The 24334-nt window shown below is 60.1% G+C and overlaps 4 protein-coding genes across 6 annotated transcripts; 3 read left to right on the forward strand and 1 right to left on the reverse strand.

Moving 5' to 3' along the window:
• Positions 1–356: 356 nt before the first annotated feature.
• Positions 357–4237, forward strand: LOC133272346 (tubulin alpha-4A chain-like). Its single transcript, XM_061459480.1, has 4 exons — positions 357–460; positions 2494–2716; positions 2848–2996; positions 3170–4237. The coding sequence occupies exons 1-4, from the start codon at positions 458–460 to the stop codon at positions 4139–4141; spliced, it is 1347 nt and encodes a 448-aa protein (XP_061315464.1). The 5' UTR covers positions 357–457; the 3' UTR covers positions 4142–4237.
• Positions 4238–6031: 1794 nt separating this feature from the next.
• Positions 6032–10396, forward strand: LOC133272348 (tubulin alpha-5 chain). Its single transcript, XM_061459484.1, has 4 exons — positions 6032–6165; positions 7704–7926; positions 8430–8578; positions 8787–10396. Exons 1-4 carry the CDS (start codon positions 6163–6165, stop codon positions 9756–9758), a joined length of 1347 nt encoding a protein of 448 aa, XP_061315468.1. The 5' UTR covers positions 6032–6162; the 3' UTR covers positions 9759–10396.
• Positions 10397–11317: 921 nt separating this feature from the next.
• On the reverse strand, positions 11318–24259 carry STK16 (serine/threonine kinase 16). The gene is given in 17 exon segments (XM_061459486.1): positions 11318–11512; positions 11601–11722; positions 11794–11889; positions 11964–12084; positions 12158–12291; positions 12372–12591; positions 20032–20160; positions 20686–20756; positions 20845–21012; positions 21136–21247; positions 21707–21980; positions 22419–22529; positions 22633–22812; positions 23009–23110; positions 23266–23488; positions 23710–23863; positions 24144–24259. Coding segments are annotated over 17 exon segments (2397 nt in total). The 5' UTR covers positions 24185–24259; the 3' UTR covers positions 11318–11373.
• GLB1L (galactosidase beta 1 like) lies at positions 13399–19357 on the forward strand. 3 transcript variants are annotated; one of them, XM_061459483.1, is made up of 17 exons: positions 13875–14160; positions 14577–14749; positions 15049–15199; positions 15428–15488; positions 15724–15818; positions 16193–16373; positions 16458–16516; positions 16668–16789; positions 16980–17020; positions 17321–17439; positions 17575–17649; positions 17727–17816; positions 17952–18065; positions 18350–18481; positions 18829–18906; positions 18965–19044; positions 19121–19258. In XM_061459483.1, exons 1-16 carry the CDS (start codon positions 13891–13893, stop codon positions 19022–19024), a joined length of 1821 nt encoding a protein of 606 aa, XP_061315467.1. In that variant the 5' UTR covers positions 13875–13890; the 3' UTR covers positions 19025–19044; positions 19121–19258. The 3 variants fall into 3 exon arrangements, with proteins under 3 accessions (XP_061315465.1, XP_061315466.1, XP_061315467.1); XM_061459481.1 differs by having other exon boundaries at positions 13399–14160; positions 18829–19044; positions 19121–19357; XM_061459482.1 differs by lacking the exons at positions 15428–15488; positions 16458–16516 and having other exon boundaries at positions 13874–14160; positions 18829–19044; positions 19121–19357.
• Positions 24260–24334: the final 75 nt, after the last annotated feature.

The following is a 24334-nucleotide window of genomic DNA, read 5'->3' on the forward strand; positions in this document are numbered from 1 at the left end:
TCACAAAGTCTCTCTCGGTTGATGCCTGGATGGTGCCTTGCAGCAGGACACCCAGCAAGAAAGTGCCATCTCTGCCCCTCAGCAGAAGCCTCTCTGCCAAGACCCACAAACGTAGCAAGACCAACCCTTATGCCCCCATCCCCTTCACTCAGGGGGACCCTCGGCTGTCCCGTGGCCAGGGAGCAGGGGGGAAATCGGGGAATGCTGCTCCTTCGTGATCCCCCAGTGTCCCCACAGAGCCGGTGGCCGGGCAGCACAGCTCATTTATGCAAATGTATGCAAAAATGCGCAATGTACGCAAAACTGTGCGACCGCACGGAACCTTCTCGGGCGGAGCTGCCCGCCCCGCAAGCGCCGGTGCCGCCCCCAGTATAAGGCGGCAGTGGCGCGGCCGCCCCGGCCGGTGAGGAACTGCGGCAGCCCGGGGACAGGCAGGTCGTGCGGCGGCATCGGCATCATGGTGAGTGCCGGCCCCGGGCTGCTCTATCCCTACGGTCTCGCGGGTGCCCCTGGAGCAGGCTACGACCCCCATAGCGTCCGGGGGAGCAGCTCTGCGGGGAGCCCAGAGGTGCGCGCAACCCGCTGTGCTTGCCCTGCCTCTGCCTCGCTTCAGCCTCTGCTTCGCTGCTCCCTCCCAGGCACTCAGCAGCTTCCCTCCTGTGAGCACCCCCCTGTTCCCCTCTGACACGTCTGAGGCAAGGAGGCCACCAGCCAAACCCTGCCATCTGACCCTCTCATCTCGCTTCCCTCTGTGTCTTTTAATGATGACGGTTCCTGCCCATCTCCCTTGGTAACATCTCTGCCTGGGGGGGGTGCACCCAGGCTGCCAGCCCCCACACTGCAGACCCACAGAGGAGCCCCAGGAGCAAGCTGTGGCTTCACCTGCTGCCTTGCAGATGGCACCAGCCATCAGAGGGTGAGCCTCTGAGCTGCCCTGCTGCCATGGTGGTCCTGCTAGGAATCTGTCCCCTGAACTCTAGAGAGCATCCCAGCTCCGGGATGCCCAAGCACTTCGCCTGCTGCCCCGCAGGACCGTGCTCCCTGCCCTCCCTGAGCCATGCTGTGAGGAAGGCAGAGACTGCCGGCTGGTAACCAGCTCTGCTGGGTCCCCGGTGGTGCTGGGAGTGCTGGGCTCTGTGCAGCCTACTGTCAGCCCTGAGTCCCACAACGCCAGTCTTGGCTGCTGCATGTTGGTGGATGAAGTGCGGTGACCAACGTAACCCCCTTCACCCCCCACCTCTGATTCACTTCTTCCCTTGGCCAGGGAGGGGTCCTTTCTTGTCTTTCCTGTGGTCACCCAGAAATGCTTGCGCACTTCTGCCGAGGATTTTGGAGCTTCCTCAGGACTTAGTGTTGGCCCCTGTGTTACAAAACCTTTATGCACCTGCGGGTGGGAGGGAGGAGGGTAAGCACGGTGTCATTTCTCACCTCAGCTTTGGAGAAGGTGGGGAGATGGATTTTTGCCTCGCACCGTGGGTATCAAGGGCTTATTTTTCTGTCATCCCTCACCATCACTGCTGCCTCTGAAATGCAGCACCAAAAGCACTCTCAGTGCAGAGTGCCAGGACCTGCTGCAACTTGTGCAACTTTCACAGACAGCAGTCACTGCCGTGCTCCAGAGCGCAAAATAGCTGGTGTGGCGACCTGCCAGCTGACTCACAGCGGGGCACCCATGGCTCTGGAGATCCGGTTTGGTTTGGATGCTCCTCTGCCTTGATTGTGCCTGATGACGCATCCAAGTCCTTGGCAACAGCAGGGCTGAGGCACTGGATATTTTGGTTCTTGTCGAAAGGACTGCAGGTGCTGCGGTGCCTCACCTGGAGGGAGTGAGGCTGCAGAGCCCACCTCAGCCTGACTTCTTCTGAGGGACTTGAGGCTACCCTTGAAGCCCTGAGCACGGGGGGCCCTCCCACCTTAGCTCTTCGGTTCAGATAGGAAGTGCAGTTAACGCTGCCTCCTCCTCCAGAACTAATTTAGGGAAGCTGAGCCTCAGAGTGTGGCAACCATTCACTGCTGCAAATCCCTCTCCTTGCCAGGCACCCATCCTCAGTGCTGTCACCTCCTCAGCTCCCAGAGTCCAAGTGATGCTCTGTCATGTCAACCTGCAGCCCTAATGTTAGATAGCAATGGGGGCTATACCAGCTGCTGCAGGGCTCCAGCCCCTAAGTGTTGTGGGTGTTCAGGCAATGCAGAAGATCCTCACTGGGTGCTTTCCAAGGCTGTGGGTGGAGCAGTCCAGAGAATGTGCTAGCCTGGTGTAGTGGGCTCCAGCAGATAAGTCTACATCTCCCTGGGTGCCTGAGATGGGCAGTGCAGTGATGGGAGGCAAAACACCAGGTATGGGAGAGGGCAGCAAGCTGGGATGGACTCAAGGCACTGAAGCTGCAGGGCAATGTGGCTTGCACAAGCTGCCAGGAGCCTGGGCTGTGCACCACCTGCAGTGATTGGGCATGTGGTCCCAGCCTGGATCTGACCCTTCCTCCCCCTCCACAGCGCGAGTGCATTTCCGTCCATGTCGGCCAGGCCGGCGTCCAGATGGGCAACACGTGCTGGGAGCTGTACTGCCTGGAGCACGGCATCCAGCCAGACGGGCAGATGCCCAGCGACAAAACCATCGGTGGAGGGGATGACTCCTTCACCACCTTCTTCTGTGAGACCGGGGCTGGGAAGCACGTCCCACGGGCCATCTTCGTGGACCTGGAGCCCACTGTGATTGGTGAGTTCACCAAAGTTGGACAGTGACTGTGGTCACTCTCTGGGAGCAGCCCACTGCAGGACACTCCCAGGGTGGCTCCTACCACATTTCCCCCATTAGAAAATCTCTGACATTGTACCAAACTCTTCTAGATGAAATTCGGGGAGGAGTCTACCGTCAGCTCTTCCACCCTGAACAGATGATCACCGGCAAGGAGGATGCTGCCAACAACTACGCCCGTGGGCACTACACCATTGGCAAAGAGATCATTGACCAAGTGCTGGACAGGATCCGAAAGCTGGTAGGTGACCATGGAGGAGGTATATGTCCCCAGGGCTGGACTACAGCATCCTGCTGGGGTGGAAGCATGGGGCAAGTCCTGCTGTGCCCTGGGAGAGATTTGTGGCTACCAAAGCAAAAGCTTGTGACTTCTTAGGCAAAGTCAGTGCTTAGAGGACTCCTCTCTCTCTGCAGGCTGACCAGTGTACAGGCCTCCAGGGATTCCTCGTGTTTCGTAGTTTTGGAGGTGGCACTGGCTCTGGATTCACCTCCCTGTTGATGGAGCGACTCTCCGTTGACTATGGGAAGAAGTCCAAGCTGGAGTTCTCCATTTACCCAGCACCACAGGTCTCCACTGCTGTGGTAGAGCCCTACAACTCCATCCTCACCACACACAGCACATTGGAGCATTCAGACTGTGCTTTCATGGTGGACAATGAGGCCATCTATGACATCTGCCGCAGGAACCTGGACATCGAGCGCCCGACCTACACCAACTTGAACAGACTCATTAGCCAAGTTGTTTCATCCATCACAGCATCACTGAGGTTTGATGGGGCCCTGAATGTTGATCTGACCGAGTTCCAGACCAACCTGGTGCCCTACCCTCGCATCCACTTCCCACTGGCCACCTACGCTCCTGTAGTTTCTGCTGAGAGAGCTTATCATGAGCAGCTCTCAGTGGCCGAGATCACCAACTCCTGCTTTGAGCCATCCAACCAGATGGTGAAGTGCGACCCTCGCCATGGCAAGTACATGGCCTGCTGCCTGCTGTATCGTGGTGACGTGGTGCCCAAGGACGTCAACGCCGCCATCGCCACCATCAAGACCAAGCGCAGCATCCAGTTTGTGGACTGGTGCCCTACGGGCTTCAAGGTAGGCATCAACTACCAGCCTCCCACCGTGGTGCCAGGAGGGGACCTGGCCAAGGTACAGCGCGCCGTCTGCATGCTGAGCAACACCACGGCCATCGCCGAGGCCTGGGCTCGCCTGGACCACAAGTTCGACCTGATGTACGCCAAGAGAGCCTTCGTGCACTGGTACGTGGGGGAGGGCATGGAGGAAGGGGAGTTCTCTGAGGCCCGGGAAGACATGGCTGCTCTGGAGAAGGATTATGAGGAGGTGGGCCTGGACTCCTACGAGGATGAAGAGGAGGGTGAGGAGTAGAGAAGCCCCCACCAACAAGGACCGTGCTCCTTCCCTGTGTTACCTGCAGAAACCCTTTGCAATAAACCATCTCAGAGCCCCCATGTCTCCTACTAACCCCCCAGCTGTCTCGGTTTCTTGCCAGGTCAGGTGTGTGGTGAGTGCTTCAGCTCTGCTGCTGGTGCAGCTATGCTTCCTCCCAGCACTCTGCTCAGCTACAGCTTACTCCCTACATAGGTAAGAGCCTTGTACCAGTGGGATATGGCCAGGATACATGGCATTCTCTATAGCAGTGCCCAATGATGAACATCTGGATCTGGAGGACTGCTGATAATGTGATGACAGAATCACTTAGATCAGGCATGGGGTCTGTTTGGAGTACCTCTGCCTGCTCTCAGCCTGGCTCTGCCAGTGCTCTGCCATCCAAATGGGGCATGTGGCCCCACTCTGCCTGCCCAGGTCATAAAATCATAGAATGGTTTGGGTTGGAAAGTACTTTAAAGAACATCTAATTCCAACCCCCTCACCCATCTTCTACATTGTCCCCATGCTGAGCTCTCTCCCTGCCCTCCCTGGCAGTGAGAAGCCCATACAGCAGCTCTTGGCTCCAGCTGTAAACTGGAGATTTCTGTTAGCCATTATCCTGCATTCTGGGTCCAGAGATTAATTTTCCCTGCTTACCACTAATGCTCCAGCTATATTGACCCCTGGGGGCTGTCCTCCCCTGCACTCCTCCTCCCAGCATGCAGCTGTGTCAGCTGGAGGGGGAAGCAGAGCCAGCCCAGGGCTGCTGGAGCACAGCCAGACACTTGTCCCACTGAGCAGGGCTGCTGGCACTGTTTCCCTTGCCCATGACCAAAGCGCTGGGCTCAGATGGCGTGATGCCTGCTGCTGCACCAGGGCAGAAGTTGCTGCCCCTCATGCTGGGCACTGGTCTGATCTGCTCCTCACTGACACTGAAGTGTAGGACAAGGAAGGATCCCACTTCTCTAGGAGTAATCCCGTTGCAGACATCTCCCTATGTTTTTATAAAGGCTTGGCTCTGTCACTGCAAGCATGTAGGAATTGGAACTGTGTCCTATTACCTTTTTTCTAGAGGTTATCCTGCACCTCTGCGCTGCACCTTGCTGCAGAGAGACACAGCAGTGTCTCCTGGCATGCTTCTGAGCAGCAGAGCCCCATCCCCATGGGCAGCAAGGACAGAGCCCTCTGTCCCTGTGCACACAGTGTGCAGTGCTGAGGCTCTGGGCTCTGCTTTTCTCCGAGCCAGCAGCCAGGCTGGTGGTCCATACATCCTCCGCAGCAGGATCAGCCTTGGCTGGGGAGGCTGTGCTAGCTGAGGCTGAAACAGAGCTGCTTCTCTGAGCGTACTCACAAACCATTAACAGCAGACGGGCTGCAATGACCCTTTTTTGCAGCAGGGACAGCTCCCCAGCCCAGATTTGCCGTGCTGATCTGCAGCCTTAGATGTGCGGCACTACCTGCCTGTCCCCACCGGGAGAGAAGGGCAGCCCCTGGCCAGAGGTTCCTGAAGGTGAAGGGAGACTGCGGGGCACTCTGAGCTCCAGAGCCTGACACGTATCTCTGACATGTTTCTCCTCCTTTCTCCTATTCTAGAGGCTCAGGTGATCTCGGGGTGTACCTAAATTCCAGGGGGGGCTGCATTGTGGTGCAGGTTAGGGGCTGCAGTAGCTGCTCCGGGTCCTGGTGGCTGAGCACTGCCAGTAGCCACGGAGGGCTAGAACCTAGATCTGCAGCTCGAGAGCCTCCTGCTTCTCTCCCTGAAAAGGAGAAAGAGCAACCCCGGGCCCTGCATCCTGGAGGTTCCTCCGGAGCCGGGAGAGCCCCAGGCAGGTTGCCGCTTCCCCCCGAGGGGGTTACTCCAGCCCGGCATGCAAATGTATCCAAATGAAGGGGGGACGGCGGCAGAGAGCCCCTCCCACCTATAAGAAGGCGCTGCGGAGAGGATTGCAGCAGCCGCAGCTCCGCGCTGAGCCCCGCCGCACAGAGCCGCCGGGACAGCCCGGACCCCCAGCAGCAACATGGTGAGTGCGGACACGGCGGCGGGCACGGTGCGGGGAGGGCGCTCGGTAGCTTCCCCCAGCCCGAGCACCGAGTACCGGGAAACAGCCGCGATGCGCCCTCTCCTTCCCCGCCGTGACCTTGGGCAGCCCTACCGGCCCCAGCCCTTGGGCAGCCGCTACCCCCCCGCTGCTCCTATCCGGTCCTCCCTCGCCGCCACGGTTCCGGGCGCCCAGGTCCTCCCCGCCTCCGCAGTGCGGGGCGCGCTGGGGATGGAGGGGGTGATCTGTCCGTCGGGGAATGGTGGCCGCGGACGGACGGGGACAGCTGCCGGGGCTGGAGGCGTCAGTCGGGCACCGGGAGCCTGGACTGGGCACTCGGCGGGGCTCCCCCCGCGGCACAGGGCGCCCCGTCGAGACTGGCAGCGGGGGGCGAGCGTGGGGGTCCCGGCCCTCTCGTCCCGTCCCTGCCCGCGGGTTCTGGCAGCGGCGAAGCGGGCCGGGGCAGCTCTTTAAACTGGGCAGTCACTGTTGCCCTCGCCTGGGGCCGGGGCTATATTTAGCTGCTCGGGAAGGGGCCGGGGCCGTGCCAGAAGGTGTATCGCAGCGCCTCGCCTGCCGCAGCGCTGACCGTGCTCTACTGAGGACCCTGCCCCGGGCCTGTCCCCACTCCCGGTGGGCTGAGGCTGCCCCCGGCCCTCCCGGTGGGGCAGGAGGACTTCTCCTCCGCTGGCACTGGGACGGGGCACGGACCCCATCACAGCTCGCAGCGCTGTGCTGTCGAGGAATGAAGGAGCAAGGAGCCCCAGGACCCGTGGGCAGAGTCCTGTTCTCCTCCTCCTCCGGGAGCAGGGATGCTAGGGCTAGCAGAGGATGGATGCCAGGGGTAGTGGAGCAGGCCTGCACCAGCAGGATGGGAGTGCAGGAGGCACATCTCCAGCTCACAGCCTTCTGCCCACATGGTTTTGCCGCACAGGATGGGACTGCGTAGCTTGAAGTATATCTGTGCTGCCTTGGAGACTGCTAGGCTTCACCCCCAGTCCTCCCTGGCTGCAACCCACTGCCCCTGCATTCCCAAGACCCCTCACCCCAGGAGGCTGAGTGCTTACCTGGCTCTGGAGAATCAAGTAGGGGGGTTTCCCTATACTGTTTGCACTGCATGGGTTAAGTACGTACTCCCCATCAGTTGAGCACCTTGCTGGGCTGCTGTAGTCTGGGGAAGGAGGTGGTAGTGTGGCGGGTGCAGGGGACCTGGGCCACCTCTGCTCCATGTGCTGCTGGAGGACAGCCCTGGCCAGAGTCCTTGGGGTTGGTGGACCCCAGCAGGAGGGACACCAGAGCTGGCTCACAACCCAGCAAGATCCCTATCCAAGGCTGAGGACAATGAGAGCCCTGTTGGGCCCCTCAGGAGCATGCAGGAGGTCACCCAAAGGAGCATGTGCTCTCTGGGACCACTGGCAGCTCCTATGCTGGTGGCTGTGTGGCACTGGCACAGGCAGATCCTTGCTGAGGTAGGTAGGACAGAGCTATGCTGGGATCTGACCCTTCCTCCCCCTCCGCAGCGCGAGTGCATTTCCGTCCATGTTGGCCAGGCCGGCGTCCAGATGGGCAACACGTGCTGGGAGCTGTACTGCCTGGAGCACGGCATCCAGCCGGACGGGCAGATGCCCAGCGACAAAACCATCGGTGGAGGGGATGACTCCTTCACCACCTTCTTCTGTGAGACCGGGGCTGGGAAGCACGTCCCACGGGCCATCTTTGTGGACCTGGAGCCCACTGTGATCGGTGAGTGCTGGAGTTTGCATGGCCTGGGGTGCACCCATGGGTGGGTAGCAAGCAGCTGGTACTTGTGGTCTGCTGTCAGCATCCTGTACTGGGTTCAACATGAGGGCCCTTCTTTCCCCAGGAAAAGCCACAAGCCTGAGCACCAGCTTTTGTTCTTGAAGTGTCCTAGAGGCAGCGGTGCTGGTAGTCTCCGCTACCACATGTGCACAGAAAGAAACCAGCCCAACCGGAACTGCAGCTCCCACTGTGCCGCTGCAGCTCCCGATAGTGGGAGAACCTGAGCTCCTGTGCAGGGAGGTGACAGCCTCCTCCTGCCAGAGAAACCTGATGCTGGTGGTGGCCCTGGTGACTTGTGGGTCCTTGGACATGGCCCTGGCAGGCAGAGCATGGCCCTGGCAGGCAGAGCATGGATGAGGGATGGGTGCTCACACATGCTCCTCTGCTTGGCGCACAGCTCAAACCAACAGCCTCTGCCAGGCTCAACTCTCCCCTGTCTCCCCCAGATGAAGTTCGGGCTGGAATATACCGTCAGCTCTTCCACCCAGAGCAGCTGATCACCGGCAAGGAGGATGCTGCCAACAACTACGCCCGTGGGCACTACACTATCGGCAAGGAAATCATCGACCAAGTGCTGGACAGGATCCGGAAGCTGGTAGGTGACTGCAGAGGGGGTACATGTCCCCCTCTGGCTGAGATCCATCATCGTGCTTGGGCTCAGAGCACACTGCAAACCCTGCTGTGCCCTGAGAGGGATCTGGAGCAGCCCATGGCAGGGTTGGACCAGGTCCTGAAGGGCCTCTGAACCATCTGGTATTCACAAATAAATCCATCTCAGAGCAATTTCACATTTCTCTCTGCAGGCTGACCAGTGTACAGGCCTCCAGGGATTCCTCGTGTTTCACAGCTTTGGAGGTGGCACCGGCTCCGGATTCACCTCCCTGTTGATGGAGCGACTCTCCGTTGACTATGGGAAGAAGTCCAAGCTGGAGTTCTCCATTTACCCAGCACCACAGGTCTCCACTGCTGTGGTAGAGCCCTACAACTCCATCCTCACCACACATACCACCCTGGAGCACTCAGATTGTGCCTTTATGGTGGACAATGAGGCCATCTATGACATCTGCCGCAGGAACCTGGACATCGAGCGCCCGACCTACACCAACTTGAACAGACTCATTAGCCAGATCGTCTCATCCATCACAGCATCACTGCGGTTTGATGGGGCCCTGAATGTTGATCTGACCGAGTTCCAGACCAACCTGGTGCCCTACCCTCGCATCCACTTCCCACTGGCCACCTATGCCCCTGTCATCTCTGCAGAAAAGGCATACCATGAGCAGCTCTCAGTAGCCGAGATCACCAACTCCTGCTTTGAGCCATCCAACCAGATGGTGAAGTGCGACCCTCGCCATGGCAAGTACATGGCCTGCTGCCTGCTGTATCGTGGTGACGTGGTGCCCAAGGACGTCAACGCCGCCATCGCCACCATCAAGACCAAGCGCAGCATCCAGTTTGTGGACTGGTGCCCCACGGGCTTCAAGGTAGGCATCAATTACCAGCCTCCCACCGTGGTGCCAGGAGGGGACCTGGCCAAGGTACAGCGCGCCGTCTGCATGCTGAGCAACACCACGGCCATCGCCGAGGCCTGGGCTCGCCTGGACCACAAGTTCGACCTGATGTACGCCAAGAGAGCCTTCGTGCACTGGTACGTGGGGGAGGGCATGGAGGAAGGGGAGTTCTCTGAGGCCCGGGAAGACATGGCTGCTCTGGAGAAGGATTATGAGGAGGTGGGCCTGGACTCCTACGAGGATGAAGAGGAGGGTGAGGAGTAGAGAAGCCCCCACCAACAAGGACCGTGCTCCTTCCCTGTGTTACCTGCAGAAACCCTTTGCAATAAACCATCTCAGAGCCCTCATGTCTCCCACTAACCCCCCAGCTGTCTCGGTTTCTTGCCAGGTCAGGTGTGTGGTGAGTGCTTCAGCTCTGCCGCTGGTGCAGCTATGCTTCCTCCCAGTACTCTCCCAGCTACAGCTTTGCTCCCTGTGCAGGTAAGAGCCCCTGGGTCCACTCTGAGGGCCATGGCACACATCCCACCCCACTCACTGGTCCAGCTGGTGGTGGATATTGCTTCCTTATGTGGTGTATACCCTGTGGTACATGGCCCCATGTTGTACCCTGGAGCTCAGGGGAGCAGGTTTAGCCTGAGCAAGAAAATACTGGTAGCTGCTGAGACTTCTCCCTGTTTGCAGCCTGAGGATTTGAGGGCCTATCTGGAAGGATAGTGGTTGAAGCAGTGGGGGCAGCCTGACACCCCTGTCCCTGTGGCCAAAGTGCAGGACAAGCAATGTGCTTGGCTCTGTGGTGCAGCAGGTGCACCCCACAATAGCATCCAGCATGGCATAAACCCCGTGGCTGCTTTACTGCTGTGTTGTGTTGAGAGGATTAAAGGTGGGGAGCACTCCCTGTGAAACTGCTTGTCTGCATCTCTTTTTTTACTCCCCGTCCATGGGCAGCCCATCTGCTGCACGTCCCAGTGAGCATTTCCAGACAAGGGTGCTGTTGTGCTGTGGGGTGTCCGCAGGCTCTGCTCACTCCCATCCACTGCGGCAGGGCTCTGGCAGCTCCTGGCCTGGGCACCCACCTCCCTCTCCTTGGGCACCAGAGAAGTTCTGCCTGTTCTGCCACTGCCTGCCCATGCTGTGCCCCTGCTTGTAGTGCCCAGCCCCAGACGCTCTCAACAGCAGTGCATGGCTGCAGCTGCAGAGTTGTGTTAACTCCCATCAGGAGCGTGCTGGGGCCATGGATTAACTTTCCCTGCTTACTGCTAATGCTCTGCTGTGCTGGCCCAGTGGGGCTGTCCTTAGCTGTCCTCCACTGTCCTTCCCCTCCAGCAACGCTTGGCTGCTTAACCCAGACAGCATGCCCTGCTCTCCTAATGCTCCTGGCGGGATCCCCTCCCCGTAGACAGGGACACATCCACCTCTGCAAGAACATCTTTTACTCCAAACACAAGGCAATGTTGGTGCCTGTGGCAATGTGGGAGCAGTGGCAGAGCAGGTGCTGGAACCCCCTGCCTCGCTGCAGCACAGCACCAGGACCCCAACTGCAGCTCTGCCCCGGCAGGGAGCAGCCCTCCTGGGGCACTGCAGCACTGCAGGGCCACTGCTGCCATCACCCTGGGGAGGTCCCACAGCACACTCCTCTGTAACCCCCGGGGCAGCCAGGGCCCTGTGTTTAGCAGCAGGTCACATGCCCACAGTTCTGGAACACAGACCAAGTCCCATGCAGCAGCATCCAGGGCACAAAACACTCCAAATACAACACATCCCAACAAAGAGCAGCAGCTCTCCCCTGACCACAGCAATCCTCTCTGCAATGGCTCCATGGGGCAGCTGCTTTTCCCCTGGGTCAGCTTCAGGTGCATCGCCGCTTTGGGGTGGGACAGGCTCAGATCTGTGTGGTGTCCTGTCCCGCTGGCACTGGCTGCAGCCCCTCCAGCTGGTGGAGGATGTCGTTTATGCTGGGTCGTTCCTGGGGGTTCACTGTCATCATGGATGAGAGCAGGCGCTGCAAGGCAGCCGAGTACCTGGAAGACAAATGGTGAGGTGGGTGTCCATGTGGTGCGCAACACAGGAGGCTGCCTGGGATCAGGGTTACCCTCCTCAGCCCCTCACCTGGTTGTGGAGGGCACAGTGATGGGGTTCTGCACTGCCAGAGCCACGCTGTCGCCCTTCTGGAAGATGGCATCATAGGGGCCCTCCCCAAACATCATGCAGTACAGCACACAGCCTAGGGACTGGAGCATGGTGGGGGGTCAGAGCTGTCCCACAGCAGTGGGGGACAGGGACCAGGGGTCCAGACCCTTACCCAGATATCTGTGCGCTCATCTATGATGCACTGGCTTGGCACCGTGAAAAGCTCGGGGGCACGGTAGGAGATGGTGCAGCGCTGGGCAGCCCAGTCCTGCAGAGAGGAGGGTGAGGATGAAGGGCCCAGGAACGAGACGGGCTGGCGGGGTGATGTCCCAGACAACCCACCTGCAGGGCCATGGCCTCCCGAGAGTTGCTGACTTCGATGCGAGCTTGGTTCATGGAGCCCAGGTCCATCAGTACAGGCCGGTCATCTTCATCCAGCAACACATTGGTGGGCTTGAGGTCCCTGTGCGGATGGATGTCACTGACTGCCCACTCAACCCCCTGCCAACCCCCCAGCCGAGGCTGCCAGCCCCCACCTGTGTGCATAGCCCTTGCTGTGGATGGCTTGCAGCCCACTGCAAATGCCATGGAGGATGAGAAGGATTCGCTGCTCTGGCATGAAGGTCCCTTTCTTTCGCAGTGCTTCCACCTCACTCCAGAGGGTCCCCCCCTGGCAAATGCAAGCAGACGGTCACCACAGCTGCTCTTGGTGTCAAGGGGGTCGGGGACAGCTGGGGGACCTCCCGTCACCTTCACGTAGGGCAGGAGGAGCCAGGCTTCGTGCTTGGCACCCTTCTCCACCATGCAATGGGCCACCAGGCGCAGGATGTTGGGGTGGTCGAAGAGGCCGTGCATCTCCACCTCGTGCAGGGCAGCCTGGTGGTCCTCCTTATCATGGCATAGGATGCGCTTCAGGGCATAGAAGCGCCCATCCCGCAGGCCTTCCACCAGGTCCACATAGCTGAAGCCCCTGCAAGGTGACGAGCACAGTGTGGGTCAAGTGTCACACTGCTGTGGCATCTGCATCGGGACCACAAGTGTGAGCACCAAGGGGAGGGGAGCACAGGGCAGTGGGTGCCTGCACCCCTCTCCATGAGAATACCCCAAACATGCACATTCCCCCTACCTTGGGGACACATGCCAGACATCCAAAGTATCCCCCTCTCTGCATGAACAACCCCACTGGTCCAATCGCCCCCACTCCCATGGGTCCAAACACCCACTCCTGGGCATGACTGAGCCCTGCCTCCTAGCATGAGAATACTCTGCCACACACAAGCACCCACTATGCTCAAGCATCTTCCCTCACCATACTCAAGTATCACTCCTAACAAGCACAAACGTTGCCTGTGTTCAAGCATCTTTGCACCATGCTCAAGCATCCCACACACACCTAAGCTTACCCTGCCTGCCTGAGCATTACCCCCATGCCCAAACATTTCTTACAACTGAGCACACCCTCATCCCCCATCCCCTATGTGCACGCATCACCCCCACACCCAAGCAGCCCCCTCATGCTTGAGCATCCCCCCGTGCACAAGCACCCCCCAGGGCACAAGCACCCCCATGCCCGAGCAGCCCCATGCCAAACCATTCCTCCATGCCCAAGCATCCCCCAATGTCCAAACATACCCATGCCCAAGCATCCCCCCGTGCACAAGACCCCCCATGCCCGAACATCCCCTATGCCTGAGCATCCCCCCCCATGTCCGAGCATCCCCTCACGCCCAAGCCCCCCCGGTGACCGAGCCCCGCCGATGCCGCCCCGCTCGCACCCCTCCGCCAGCCGGTGCAGAACCAGGTACCGCGCTCCCCCCAAGCTGACGGTGCCGCGCGAGCAGACGCACAGCGCCTGCCCCATCGCCCGCCCGCGTCATCGCCCGCCGCCGCGCGTCACCCGTTGCGTCACCCGTCGCGTCACCCAGCGGGCGGGGCACTGCCGCCTGCCCGGTGCCCGCTGAGGCGCGGAGGGGGTCTCACGTTCGGGACCCGGCGCGCTCACTCCGCATTGAGACCGGGGTGGAACGCGGTGCGGCGGCATCCCCCGCCTCCGAGCGGTGCGGGAGAGCAGCAGCACCCCCGCAACCGCGGCTGTAACCGAGGCTCCACCAGCTCTGATGGAACAAGTGGGCTGAGCTCCCTCGAGGGCGTTTTGACTGGTGGTGACACTTCCGAGGCTCCTTGTCCCGCCACGTGTGTCACCCACCACCTCGGGGGGCACCGCGGATGTGCGGAACCGGCTCGGGGTGTGGTGGGCTGCCCACATCCCATGCTGGGTGGGCTCTGGAGGGGTGATGTGCAGCTGGGACCACGCACAGGGGGCCAGAGCTGCTCACCCGCTATGCGATGTTCCCCCCAGGCTGTGCTGCTGCTCCCGCTCCCTGCTTGTAGGACCTGGAAGAAGCGCCCGGTACCTGTCACGAAGGATCATGTGACGGGGGTGTCCACGTCCGCCTTTGTCCCTCCTCCCGGGCCTGTCAGGCGCCCAGCAAGGATGGCTCTTACCCTGCTGCTGGCGGCGGGGCTCCTGCACGCGCAGGTTAGCGAACACGGGCGGAAAGTTTGGGAGAGGTGTGGGGGCTGAGCTGTGAGGGATCCGGTGGGATGGCTCCCGGATCTGCCGTGTCTCTGCTCTTCCTGCTGTGGCTCCTTCTGCTGCGCAATGTCCCCCTTGCCCTCCCTGCACCCGTCCCCAGCTGCATGCATCCCACGAACCGCTGCAAGCCCAGCTGCAGGATGTTTGATTAGCGAGGGGGGGCACCAGCTGGTGTAGATGACTGCCCTGCTTGTCCCTCCTGCTCTCCCAGGACAGCATGGTGTCTGCCTTGTCCCTGCAGCGAGGATGGAGAGTCCTCCCCAGGAACCAGCCCCATCAGTCCCTGTCCCAGCATGGGAGGGGGTGGCTGGGCTTCTGGAGGGTCTGCAGCCACTCCCAGCACTGCCCCTCTGCCTCAGGCTTCCCCCCTGTCACGCTCCTTTGAGCTGGATTATGAGGAGGACTGCTTCCGCAAGGATGGTGTTCCTTTCCGCTACATCTCAGGCAGCATCCACTACGCCCGTGTCCCACGCCCTGCCTGGAGGGACCGGCTCCTCAAGATGTACATGAGTGGGCTGACCGCTGTGCAGGTGTAAGTGACGGGTCACAGCCCACAGCTGCCCCTCAGTGTCTCTGGGGTTCTTGGAGCAGAGACAGAGGCAAAGGTGCTGTCCAATCGCAGTCACCTTTTGCTTTGGGCGGACTGCAGCTCACAGGACACCCCTGCCAGACATGGATGAGGCTGGGCTGGTCCCAGTGCATCCCCATTTGCCATCCTCTGATCAGGCTGGAAGTGAGTTCCCAGGAGCAGAGGGACCAGCCTGTGGGATGGTTCCTCATAATACTGCAGTGCCCATAGCCCTCATGTGCTGATCTTTCCTCTCACCCCAGCTATGTCCCTTGGAACTACCACGAGCCATGGCCAGGGGTTTATGACTTTGTGGGGAACCGGGATGTGGAAGCTTTCCTGGACCTGACAGCAGAGCTGGGGCTGCTGGTGATCCTGCGGCCGGGGCCCTACATCTGTGCAGAGTGGGAGATGGTGAGCCCCAGACCCCAGCCTGGCAGAGAAGGGTGACGGGTGGTCTGGGAAGGGGATGGGTGCTCCAACTCTGCTGCCAGGCCAGCCATGCCCAGGCTGCTGCCATGTGGCACACATGGCACTCTGGTGCTGAGGATTAGCAGTGCGCTGACCAGGTTTCGGCTGTGTGCCAGCGTGGGCTGCTGAGCAGTTCCTCTGCCTCCCTCCCTGCTGTGCATGTTTCCTCAGGGTGGCCTGCCCTCCTGGCTGCTGTGGAAACCAGACATTGTGCTGCGCTCCTCCGACCCCGGTGAGCCTTGGCATGGGGCTGTGACCACCATGTCCTCAGAGCCTGGTGCCAGTTCCCATGCACCTGCCTGCATGGTCTCCCCCATCCTCTTCTGTCTTCTTCTTGGGAGCCCTGAAGTTTGTCCTCCACCTTCCCCATCACATTTGGCCCTGCCTCTTACTCCTCCTGGCAGGGCTGGCTGTGTGTGGGCTGGGGTGGACACTGCAGCCAGGTGAGCTGTCCTCTGTCCCCCCAGCCTACCTGGCAGCTGTGGACTCCTGGCTCCATGTCCTGCTACCCAAGATCAAGCCACGCCTATACCAGCATGGGGGGAACATCATCAGCGTACAGGTAGGGTGCTGTAGGGCCTGGCCCCCTGCCCTATCTGGGTTGCCTTTAGATGTGCCCCCAAAAGCCACCTGTGCCCCCTACACCATGACCTCATCTGGCACAGCTTGCTTAGATAAATCCCTCCAGCCTCTAGACCTGGCTTTAAATCCAAGGGCTGGGACTCTGGGGTACCCACCAGAACCCCAGCTGTGGTCTGAGGGACACTGGCAGAGCTGGGGGTTATGGTGGGGCTGGAAGGTTGTTCTCAGGATCCACCTAGGGGCTGTCATGACATCTGATGATGTCAGGAGGGAAGGGGGCAGCTGGTGCTCGTCCCAGTGGGCAGGGGGACCTGTCATGTACATGCTGGGTACCAGCCCCTACCCTGTGTGCAGGTGGAGAACGAATATGGGAGCTACTACGCCTGTGATTATGGGTACCTACGGTATCTGCTGGGCTCCTTCCGGGCGCTGCTGGGGAGCGAGGTGCTGCTCTTCACCACCGATGGCACGCGGGCAGAGGAGCTGCACTGCGGCACGCTGCAGGGGCTCTACGCCACCGTCGACTTTGGGCCAGGTACCCCTCAGCGTGGGGGGGTAGGAGATGGAGTGGGAGTCCCTGCTTTGTCCCTCTCCAACCTCCCTCCCTGCACCTCCCCAGGCTCCAATGTGACGGAGGCATTTGGAGCCCAGCGCTGGGTTGAGCCAAAGGGGCCCCTGGTGAGCTTGACATTAACCCCCACTGTGGGGGGGCAATGACACATCACAGCTTTGGGGAGGTGGATGGCTGAGGGGGCAAGGCTACGGGTGACAGAGGCTGACAGAGGGGTGACAGGAGCTCTGGGCAGGTGACAGTCTCTTTGGTCCCCAGGTGAACTCCGAGTACTACACAGGCTGGCTGGACTACTGGGGGGAGGCTCACACCAGCACCAGCTCAGTGCATGTGGCCCGGGGGCTGGAGGACATGCTGCAGCTGGGAGCCAGTGTCAACATGCAAGTAGTCAGCTGGTGGGGCACAGCCTGGGGGGGTTTGCCCTCCCATCTGCAGCACTGGAGTGGGCATTGCTGCTCGCCTTCATCCCACAGGCCTCAGCAGGCAGGGCTGGCACTGGGCACAGCAGGGCATGATCAGCCCCTGCTGGTTCTGTGGGGTGCTGATGGGGCTCTCTGGGGTGTCCTGTAGGTACATGTTCCATGGAGGGACAAACTTTGCCTACTGGAGTGGTGAGTAGGTGGCTGCCCTAGGGAGGGGGTGCATGCTGCAATGCTGGAGGGCTTTTCTTGGCTATCTCTGAGGAGGCTGCTTTAGGCTCCTGTTGTGTCCCATGGTGCGTTCTGACGCAAAGGCCCCTGAACCCAAGCTTGTCCCTCCCTTGTGACTCCTTTTGTCCCCAGACAGAGACTCCGAGTTCTGGGTCATGCCCCTCCATTGCATTGCAACCATGGAATGCAGAGCTCACTGGGTTCCATGCCCTGAGCTCTGGCAGAGCCCCTTCCTCCAGCTCCCATCGCTTCCCTGGCCAGGTGCTGACTTCAAGGACCAGTACAAACCAGTGACCACCAGCTACGACTATGATGCCCCACTCTCGGAAGCAGGAGACCCCACTGAGAAGCTGTTTGCCATCCGCACGGTCATCAGCAAGGTGCTGAGCCTGGCAGGAGGAGGGGGACAGTACTGGGCACCACTGCCCGTGCTAAGGCACAGCGGGACAAGGAGCTTGCAGGGAAAGGGATGCCTCCTGCTTGCCCTGGGGGGCAGCTGACAGCTTGCTCTTCAGTTTCAGCCCCTGCCAGCTGGCCCGATGCCACCCGCCACCCCCAAGTATGCCTATGGCCGGGTGGCCCTGCAGAAGGTGAGCACCTGCCCTGGGGGCTGTGCTGCCCTGCCTGGCACTGCCTGGCTGCCCAGCGCCCACCCCTCTCTTTGCAGCACGCTGACCTCCTGGATGCCTTGGATGTGCTGTGCCCCTTCGGGCCCATCCAGAGCCGGTTCCCCCTCACCTTTGAGGCCATAAAGCAGGTAGGGGATAGATGCAGCAGGGACACTGAGGGAGATGCTCCTAGGCTTGTTTGCCATGCCCTGGCTTTAACATGGAGGAGCAGAGCTTGTCTTCGGCCCTGTTTCACTTTCTGTACCCTCTGCTGTGTCCCACAGGCCCATGGATTTGTGGTGTACCGCACACAGCTGCCCCGGGATGTCCCGGACCCAGCCATGCTGGGCGCTCCTCCCCACAGCATCTGTGACCGTGGCTACGTGATGCTGCAGAAGGTGAGGATACAGGAGCACAGCCATCCCTTGCCCAGTGCTCAGGAAGCCTCTGGGTTCTGCTGGCAGCAGGGCTGTGCCATTCCAGAGGCTCAGAAACAGGCAGGGTGCAGAGCCACACTGAGCCCTTGTGTGGTAGTCCTCTGGCACAAATTTGCCCCCTTCGGGGTTAGAGGGCAGCCCTGGGCTGGCTCTGGGGAGCAGGATGTTACAGTGGCAGGCTGTCAGCAGGGTTTGGGGTGGTGCGATGTGGGCATGTGGCAGCAGTGCTGACCCTGTGGCTGCAGGAGTACTGTGGGACACTGGAGAGGGATGGGCAGACAACACTTTGTGTGATGGGGAGAGCAGGGGACACCCTGGATGTGCTCCTGGAGAACATGGGCAGGATCAGCTTCGGGGCCAACACCAGTGACTTCAAGGTGAGGGCAGTGGGTCCTGGGGCTCTGGATGGGATGGTCTGGCCACCTGTGTGGCCAAACAGCCCCTCTTCTGCCATCCACAACAGACCTTGGCCATGGCAGGGCCAATCCAAACCTGCTTCCTGGTCAATCTCACACCACCCTTGGCAAACCTACCAGGATAAGGCTGTAAGGTGGGCACCCCTCTCTCCCATTTACACTGCCACAGCAGCCAGGGCTGCATAGCCCCTTGGAAGTGATCCCATTCCACCTTCACTGTCGCGAAGGGCACATGCCCAGGGGGAAACCAAGGGTGCTCCTGCCCTGGCACAACCTGCTGCATTATTTTCCTTCCTGCTCCATCTCAGGGCTTGCTGGGGAACCTCTCTTTGGACTCCAGTCCTCTCAGCAACTGGCTGATCTATCCCCTGGACATAGACACTGCTGTCCAGCAGGGCTGGCCCCACGCTGCCCTGCCAAAATCAAGTAGAAGGGGCAGAGCAGGGCCAGCCTTTTACACTGGGACCTTTGAGACCCCTGGCATCGCCTGGGACACCTTTGTGAAGTTCCCAGGTTGGAGCAAGGTAAGGTGGTGTGTATAGCCGGGAAAGGGAGTGAGGGTGAACAGCAGCACAGCTTGGTTCCATATTCATCTTTCAGGGCCAGCTGTGGATAAATGGCTTCAACCTGGGCCGGTACTGGCCCCGCCGTGGGCCCCAGCAGACCCTCTTTGTACCAGGCTCGGTACTGCACGTTGGCCACCCCAACAACATCACAGTGCTGGAGCTGGAGGGTGCACCCTCCACTCCTCTCTTGCTCTTTCTAGACCACCCCGTTTTCAACAAGACCCTCAGCCACAGCACTGTGGCCACAGAATAAACACTAGGCTGCCAGGCAGCAGTGTCACCTCTTGATGGGGCTGTAGAGATGCACAGGGAGGAGCAGAGAGGCTGCAGAGCCCTAGGAAAGGGGCACATGTTCTGGCATGGACATCCGGAGCTCCTGCCCTCCTCTGGGGCAAGGCAGGGGAAAGGGGCCCAGGACTGAACTCTTTTCTGCATGTTAATCTCACACTTGTCCAAAATAGTTCCAGGGCTCATGCTGACTCCCCCACACACCTCGGGGGTCAAGGCACCTCTTTATTGCTAATGCAGGCAGAGGAGGTGCTAACATGATACAGCCAAGACATTAATGGCATCCAGGAGAGGGGAGGGCAAAGCACAGCCTAGATGGTACCCAGAGGCATGGCTGTAAGTAGCCCAGAGCTGCATGGTCTGCATGTGTCAGGCTCTGTCCCACCACCACATACAGCAGCCTATGAGGTAGCCATGAGAAAAGCTGGCAGCAGGACACCTGCCACAGAACAGCCCTGCCTCCTCACAGTAGCCCATGGGAACTGCTCAGCTGTAACATCCCCACTGGGATACTCACGCTCAGAGCCTTGCCAGTTGCACCAGAGTGTGACGTGGCCAACTCAGTCCCTTGGACCAACACTGCTCTGCAAGTGCTCCCAGTGCTCTGCAAGCTCTGAATGCCCCCCACCCCACCGGCCCTTGGCAGGTAGCAGCAGCCCCCAGCCTTATGTGTGGGCAGCCCGAGCCCGGCGGTGTGTTTGCAGGCAGGCTGTGGAGCAGAAGGAGAAGTCGAGGTAATGGAAAGGGATCCGGCCCAGCAGGGACTCTCCACAATGCCAGCAGCGGCTGCAGGAAAGAGCAGAGGTGGCTCTGAGTGAAGGGGTCGCTGGCAAAAGAGTTAGAGGAGAGGATTCACTGCCTGAACTGTGACGAGACACCAGGAGCATGGTGTGAGGCACTTCAAGGCAGACTGAACATGGGGGAAATCTGGCCCCATAAGGGGTTGTAAAGCCCCTGCCCAGATCAGCATGGGCAGGGCTGGCTGCCCATAAGCCTGTGTGGTGGCACACAGGGAAGGGACATGGTATGTGAGATCAGGGACAGGGGCACAAGAGTGGTTGGGGGGGTTGGCTTGCCACAGATCTGGCTGCAAGTGGATTAAGGTGACCTTCACAAAACATCGGGGGGGGGGGGGGGGGGGGGAAGGGGGCAGGGCACGAGGGAGAAAGGGAGAAAGCTTTTACACAGGGGTTAATAGGAACTGAGTGGACCAGAATAGCTTTAGACTGGAAATGAGAATTGGAGCAAGAAGAGCAGGGAACAGCTGTGCTGGCATTGGGGTCTGTAAAGTAATGCTGCTGGGGCTGTTACCTGACGTTAGCAAGAGTTGTGCCAGTGTCCTGCAGCTGCACAGCCAGCCTCCGCTCAGCAGCCAGTGCCCTCTGGGGAGCAGAGACACAGCTTAGTCCCCCACAGAGCCCACCACACTGACTGCCCCAGCTGGGCTGGATTCCTCATGCATGGCCTCACCTTCTCCCTGTCGGACAGGGCTGCAAACCGCTGCTTCTCCACCTGCTCCTGCTCCTGGCGCTGCCGCTCTTCCCGCTGTGCCTGCTCCCGCTGCTTCCGCTGCGCCTTCTGTGCCCGCTTCTTCTCCAGCTTCTTGGCCTCCATCTCCTGTGTCAAGGGCCCTGGCACCTGCGGGCAGAGGGCAGTCAGTATCTCCCACTGCACCACGAACAGTGGCAGAAGTGAGCAAGAGTTGTTTTGTTCTGGGGTCCCCCAGCCCCTAGAAAGGGAGAGCAAAGGGCAGGCACCCACCTTGGCACGGCTGTAGTCATACTTGTCCGGGTGGTCCACCATGAACTTGCGGAAGGTGTTGCGGGTCAGTTTGTCAGCAGAGACACAGTACGGGGTCCTCTCCTGATCATCTCTGAAGACAAGGAAGACCAGCTCACTCTGCTGTCCCATGGGGCTTTGAGCCCAGCGACTCCCCAGAGATGTGCAACAGGTACTGCAGGCCAGGCTATTGCTGCCAAGGACAGAGAGTTGCTTATCCCTGCAGCAGAATACCCTAAATCCTTCCCTTTTTGCATCTCAAATGCCCTGAAAAGGGTGGTCTGATCCCTACCCTCTGGACTGCCTACCAATAAACCTGGGAGCACTTTGGGGCAGTGCCTGCCCACTGCTGTACCAGACCAGGCAGGCAGAGAACAGTGGTTCAGCTCTTATGCCTCCTGTAACAAACCAAGACATCCCATCTGGCAGACACCAAGCCTGGCTGTCTCAGAACAAGGCTGGTACCAGTCTCCCTTAGCTGAGACAGGAACGAGCCACTGGGCTCCCACAGCAGGGTTGTGCTCCTCAACCACTGGGCACCCAGCAGCCGTACCTGAGGGCAGGGTCCGCTCCTGCCTCCAGCAGCAGGCACACAGCCTCAGCCTTCCCTGCCCGCGCTGCCACGTGAAGCAGGGTGCAGCCGTGCTCATCCATGGGCTGATTGAGCAGGGAGTGTGGCATATCCAAGGGCTGTGTGCCCTCCCCACCCTTGCTGGCCCCTGACAGGGCCCTGTGCTCTGGTACACCCAGGAGGTGTCGCAGCATCCCCACATCCCCCGTTTTGCAGGCGGTGAACAGGGCATCACGGACCTGGGTCTGAGGGTTGCCTGCAAGGGAAGAACAAGAAGGGAGTCTGATGGCTCCCCGAGCAGAATGGTGCTCTGGTATGACTGGAAGCACACATGGCACAGTTAAAGAACTGTCCTGCTAACTGGATTTGGGCACTGCAGGATCTCCAGCACCATCAGTCTGTGACAATATGTCATGGCATTGCTTGGCACTGCTGGCAGCAGTTGAGCCCTCTCCCGAGATGAGACACACTCAAATTCCCCCAACACTCCTGACTTAGCCAGGTGCTGACCATCCCCTGAGTTCAGAGCTACTGCTCTGTACACAGGGCTCACTCAAAGGCATTTAGGTTCACAACAGCCATTCCACACACAGTTGCTCTGGGCACCTGTGTGACAATGAGCTCTCCACCCCACTGCAAAGCCACCAGGAAATGGGGCAGGCACTCACCCAGCCCAGCTCCAGACCCTAAGTACCTCCATTGTCCCAGGGAAGGGGCTCAGCCTCCCCTTGCAGCTCTGTCACCAGCTCCAGGCCAGGGTGTCCGCACTGGGTACCATGGCATCGCATCTCTTCAGCACAGGGACCTGCACAGGGAGCACATGGTGAGGGAGACGGCATGGCCAGCCTGCAACCCAGACATGGCAGTCCCTTCCCCTACACCTTCCTACACTGCCCCCAGCCCCTCACCTTTCTCCACCTTCTTGTCCCTCTTCTTCCTCTTTTTGCGGTTTCGCTTGGGCATCACCTCGAACTCCCGGAGGTCCAAGGTCCCAAGTGTCACTTCCACAGTCTCCAATTCCCCTGCAGGGCTTTCTTCCTCCTCTTCTTTCTCCTCCTCTGGGGCTGAGGGGGGTGGTAAGACAGGGGCTGAGGCCCCCCACACAGCACAAATCACTGGTCTCAGCCAAGCACACCCTACCCTTCTGCCCAGCACAAGTTCCCACCCCACAAATCCCCACTGTGGTGCCAGGCCTTGTCACAGCGCTGCAGATCTGGTTCTGCATCGTAATACCAGACCCCCATGCTTGCTCAGAGACACATCTCCTTCCATGGCTCAGCTCACCACTCATGTCATCCTGCGGGGGATCCACCTCTGCTTTCTGCCGCCTCTTCTGCCAGCCCTTCCGGGGGGACCCAGTGATATCCTCCAGTGGCGTGTCCTTCCCTGGGCAGCAAGGGTGCTCCTGTCATTGCCTGGGGACATGGAGCACCCCATGGAGACCTAGCACCTCTACCCCATAGGCAGCATCCGCTAGTGCACAAGGGACCACATCACCCTACCTGCTCTGACCCACAGTCCCTGGGGCTGGTCAAACTCACCATACACCTGCAGGCTGGCCAGCATGCTGTGGACTCGCAGCACCTCTCGCAGGGTGGCCCTGCGGGTGCTGAGGGGGATGTGGAAGATGCGAGGGTCGCCCCGGCTGAGGGGTGGGTTCCTGCCACTAAAGAGCAGTGCACGGTTGTGACGAGGGGCCCGGAGGAAGATGCGCTGAGCTTCATTGAGGTGCTGTGCCCAGGCCAACAGCAGGTCCTGAATATCCTGGGGAGGAAGGGGAGGCACTGTGGAGTACTGAGCACACTGCGCGGATACAGGTAGCTCTGGAGCAGGAACAGACCCAGGACAGAGCAGTCTCAGTTGAGCCCTGACTCTCAGAGCTCACACCCCACCCAAGTTCTCCAGCAGCTTTGTGGTGGCACCTCTCAAAGACAGCCACAGCCATGTCTCCCTGCCCAAAGCCCCGTGCTGTGGTGCATCCTCACCTTGAGCAAGGCAGCCTCATTGTAACGCCGCAGGGAGGCTCCAGCTGATCTGGGTGCCGACCCTGGGGTGTGGGCATCCCACAGGCTCTGGGCTGTGCCCCGCCGGGCTCGCACTGTGTAGCGGTGGAATGTCTTGTGCTCCTGCACCTGGGGGCTGTGGAGAGGGGCAAGCATGAGCAACATGGCCCATTCAGAGGACCTGATGCTCCTGGGACCCTGGAGGGCTTGTGGCTTGTCCCTGGGGTCCTAAAGATTAGTATTTCTTTAGCAGCACAACTGGGTTTAGTCAGCTTTCAAGCAAAGACTGCAGCTGTGGGTGCCCAGGATGTGGTAAGCACTGTGACAAAGGAGTGCACGGAGGGGTGGCCATTCAATGCCCAGTGCCACTGACCATGTTCAGAGGGGCAATCCCAGCTCTGTACCCCTGTACTCACCCTCGGAACACAGCTCCTGCAAAGTGCCCGCCGCCCATCATCAGCACAACCCAGCACGTGCTTGCATCGAGGCTCTGCAGTGATGCTGCCAGCTCCACTGGCTCCTCTCTGCCACCCTAATACATAGACACCCTTGCTAGCACCCATGGGTTCACCTTGTTACCTCTTGCTGTCCCCCAGGATAGAGACCA

The sequence above is a fragment of the Pezoporus flaviventris genome, unplaced genomic scaffold (genome assembly GCF_033815535.1).
Source record: "Pezoporus flaviventris isolate CSIRO_AGI_PZ_B2104156 unplaced genomic scaffold, CSIRO_AGI_Pfla_v1 ptg000029l, whole genome shotgun sequence".
NCBI lineage: Eukaryota > Metazoa > Chordata > Aves > Psittaciformes > Psittacidae > Pezoporus > Pezoporus flaviventris.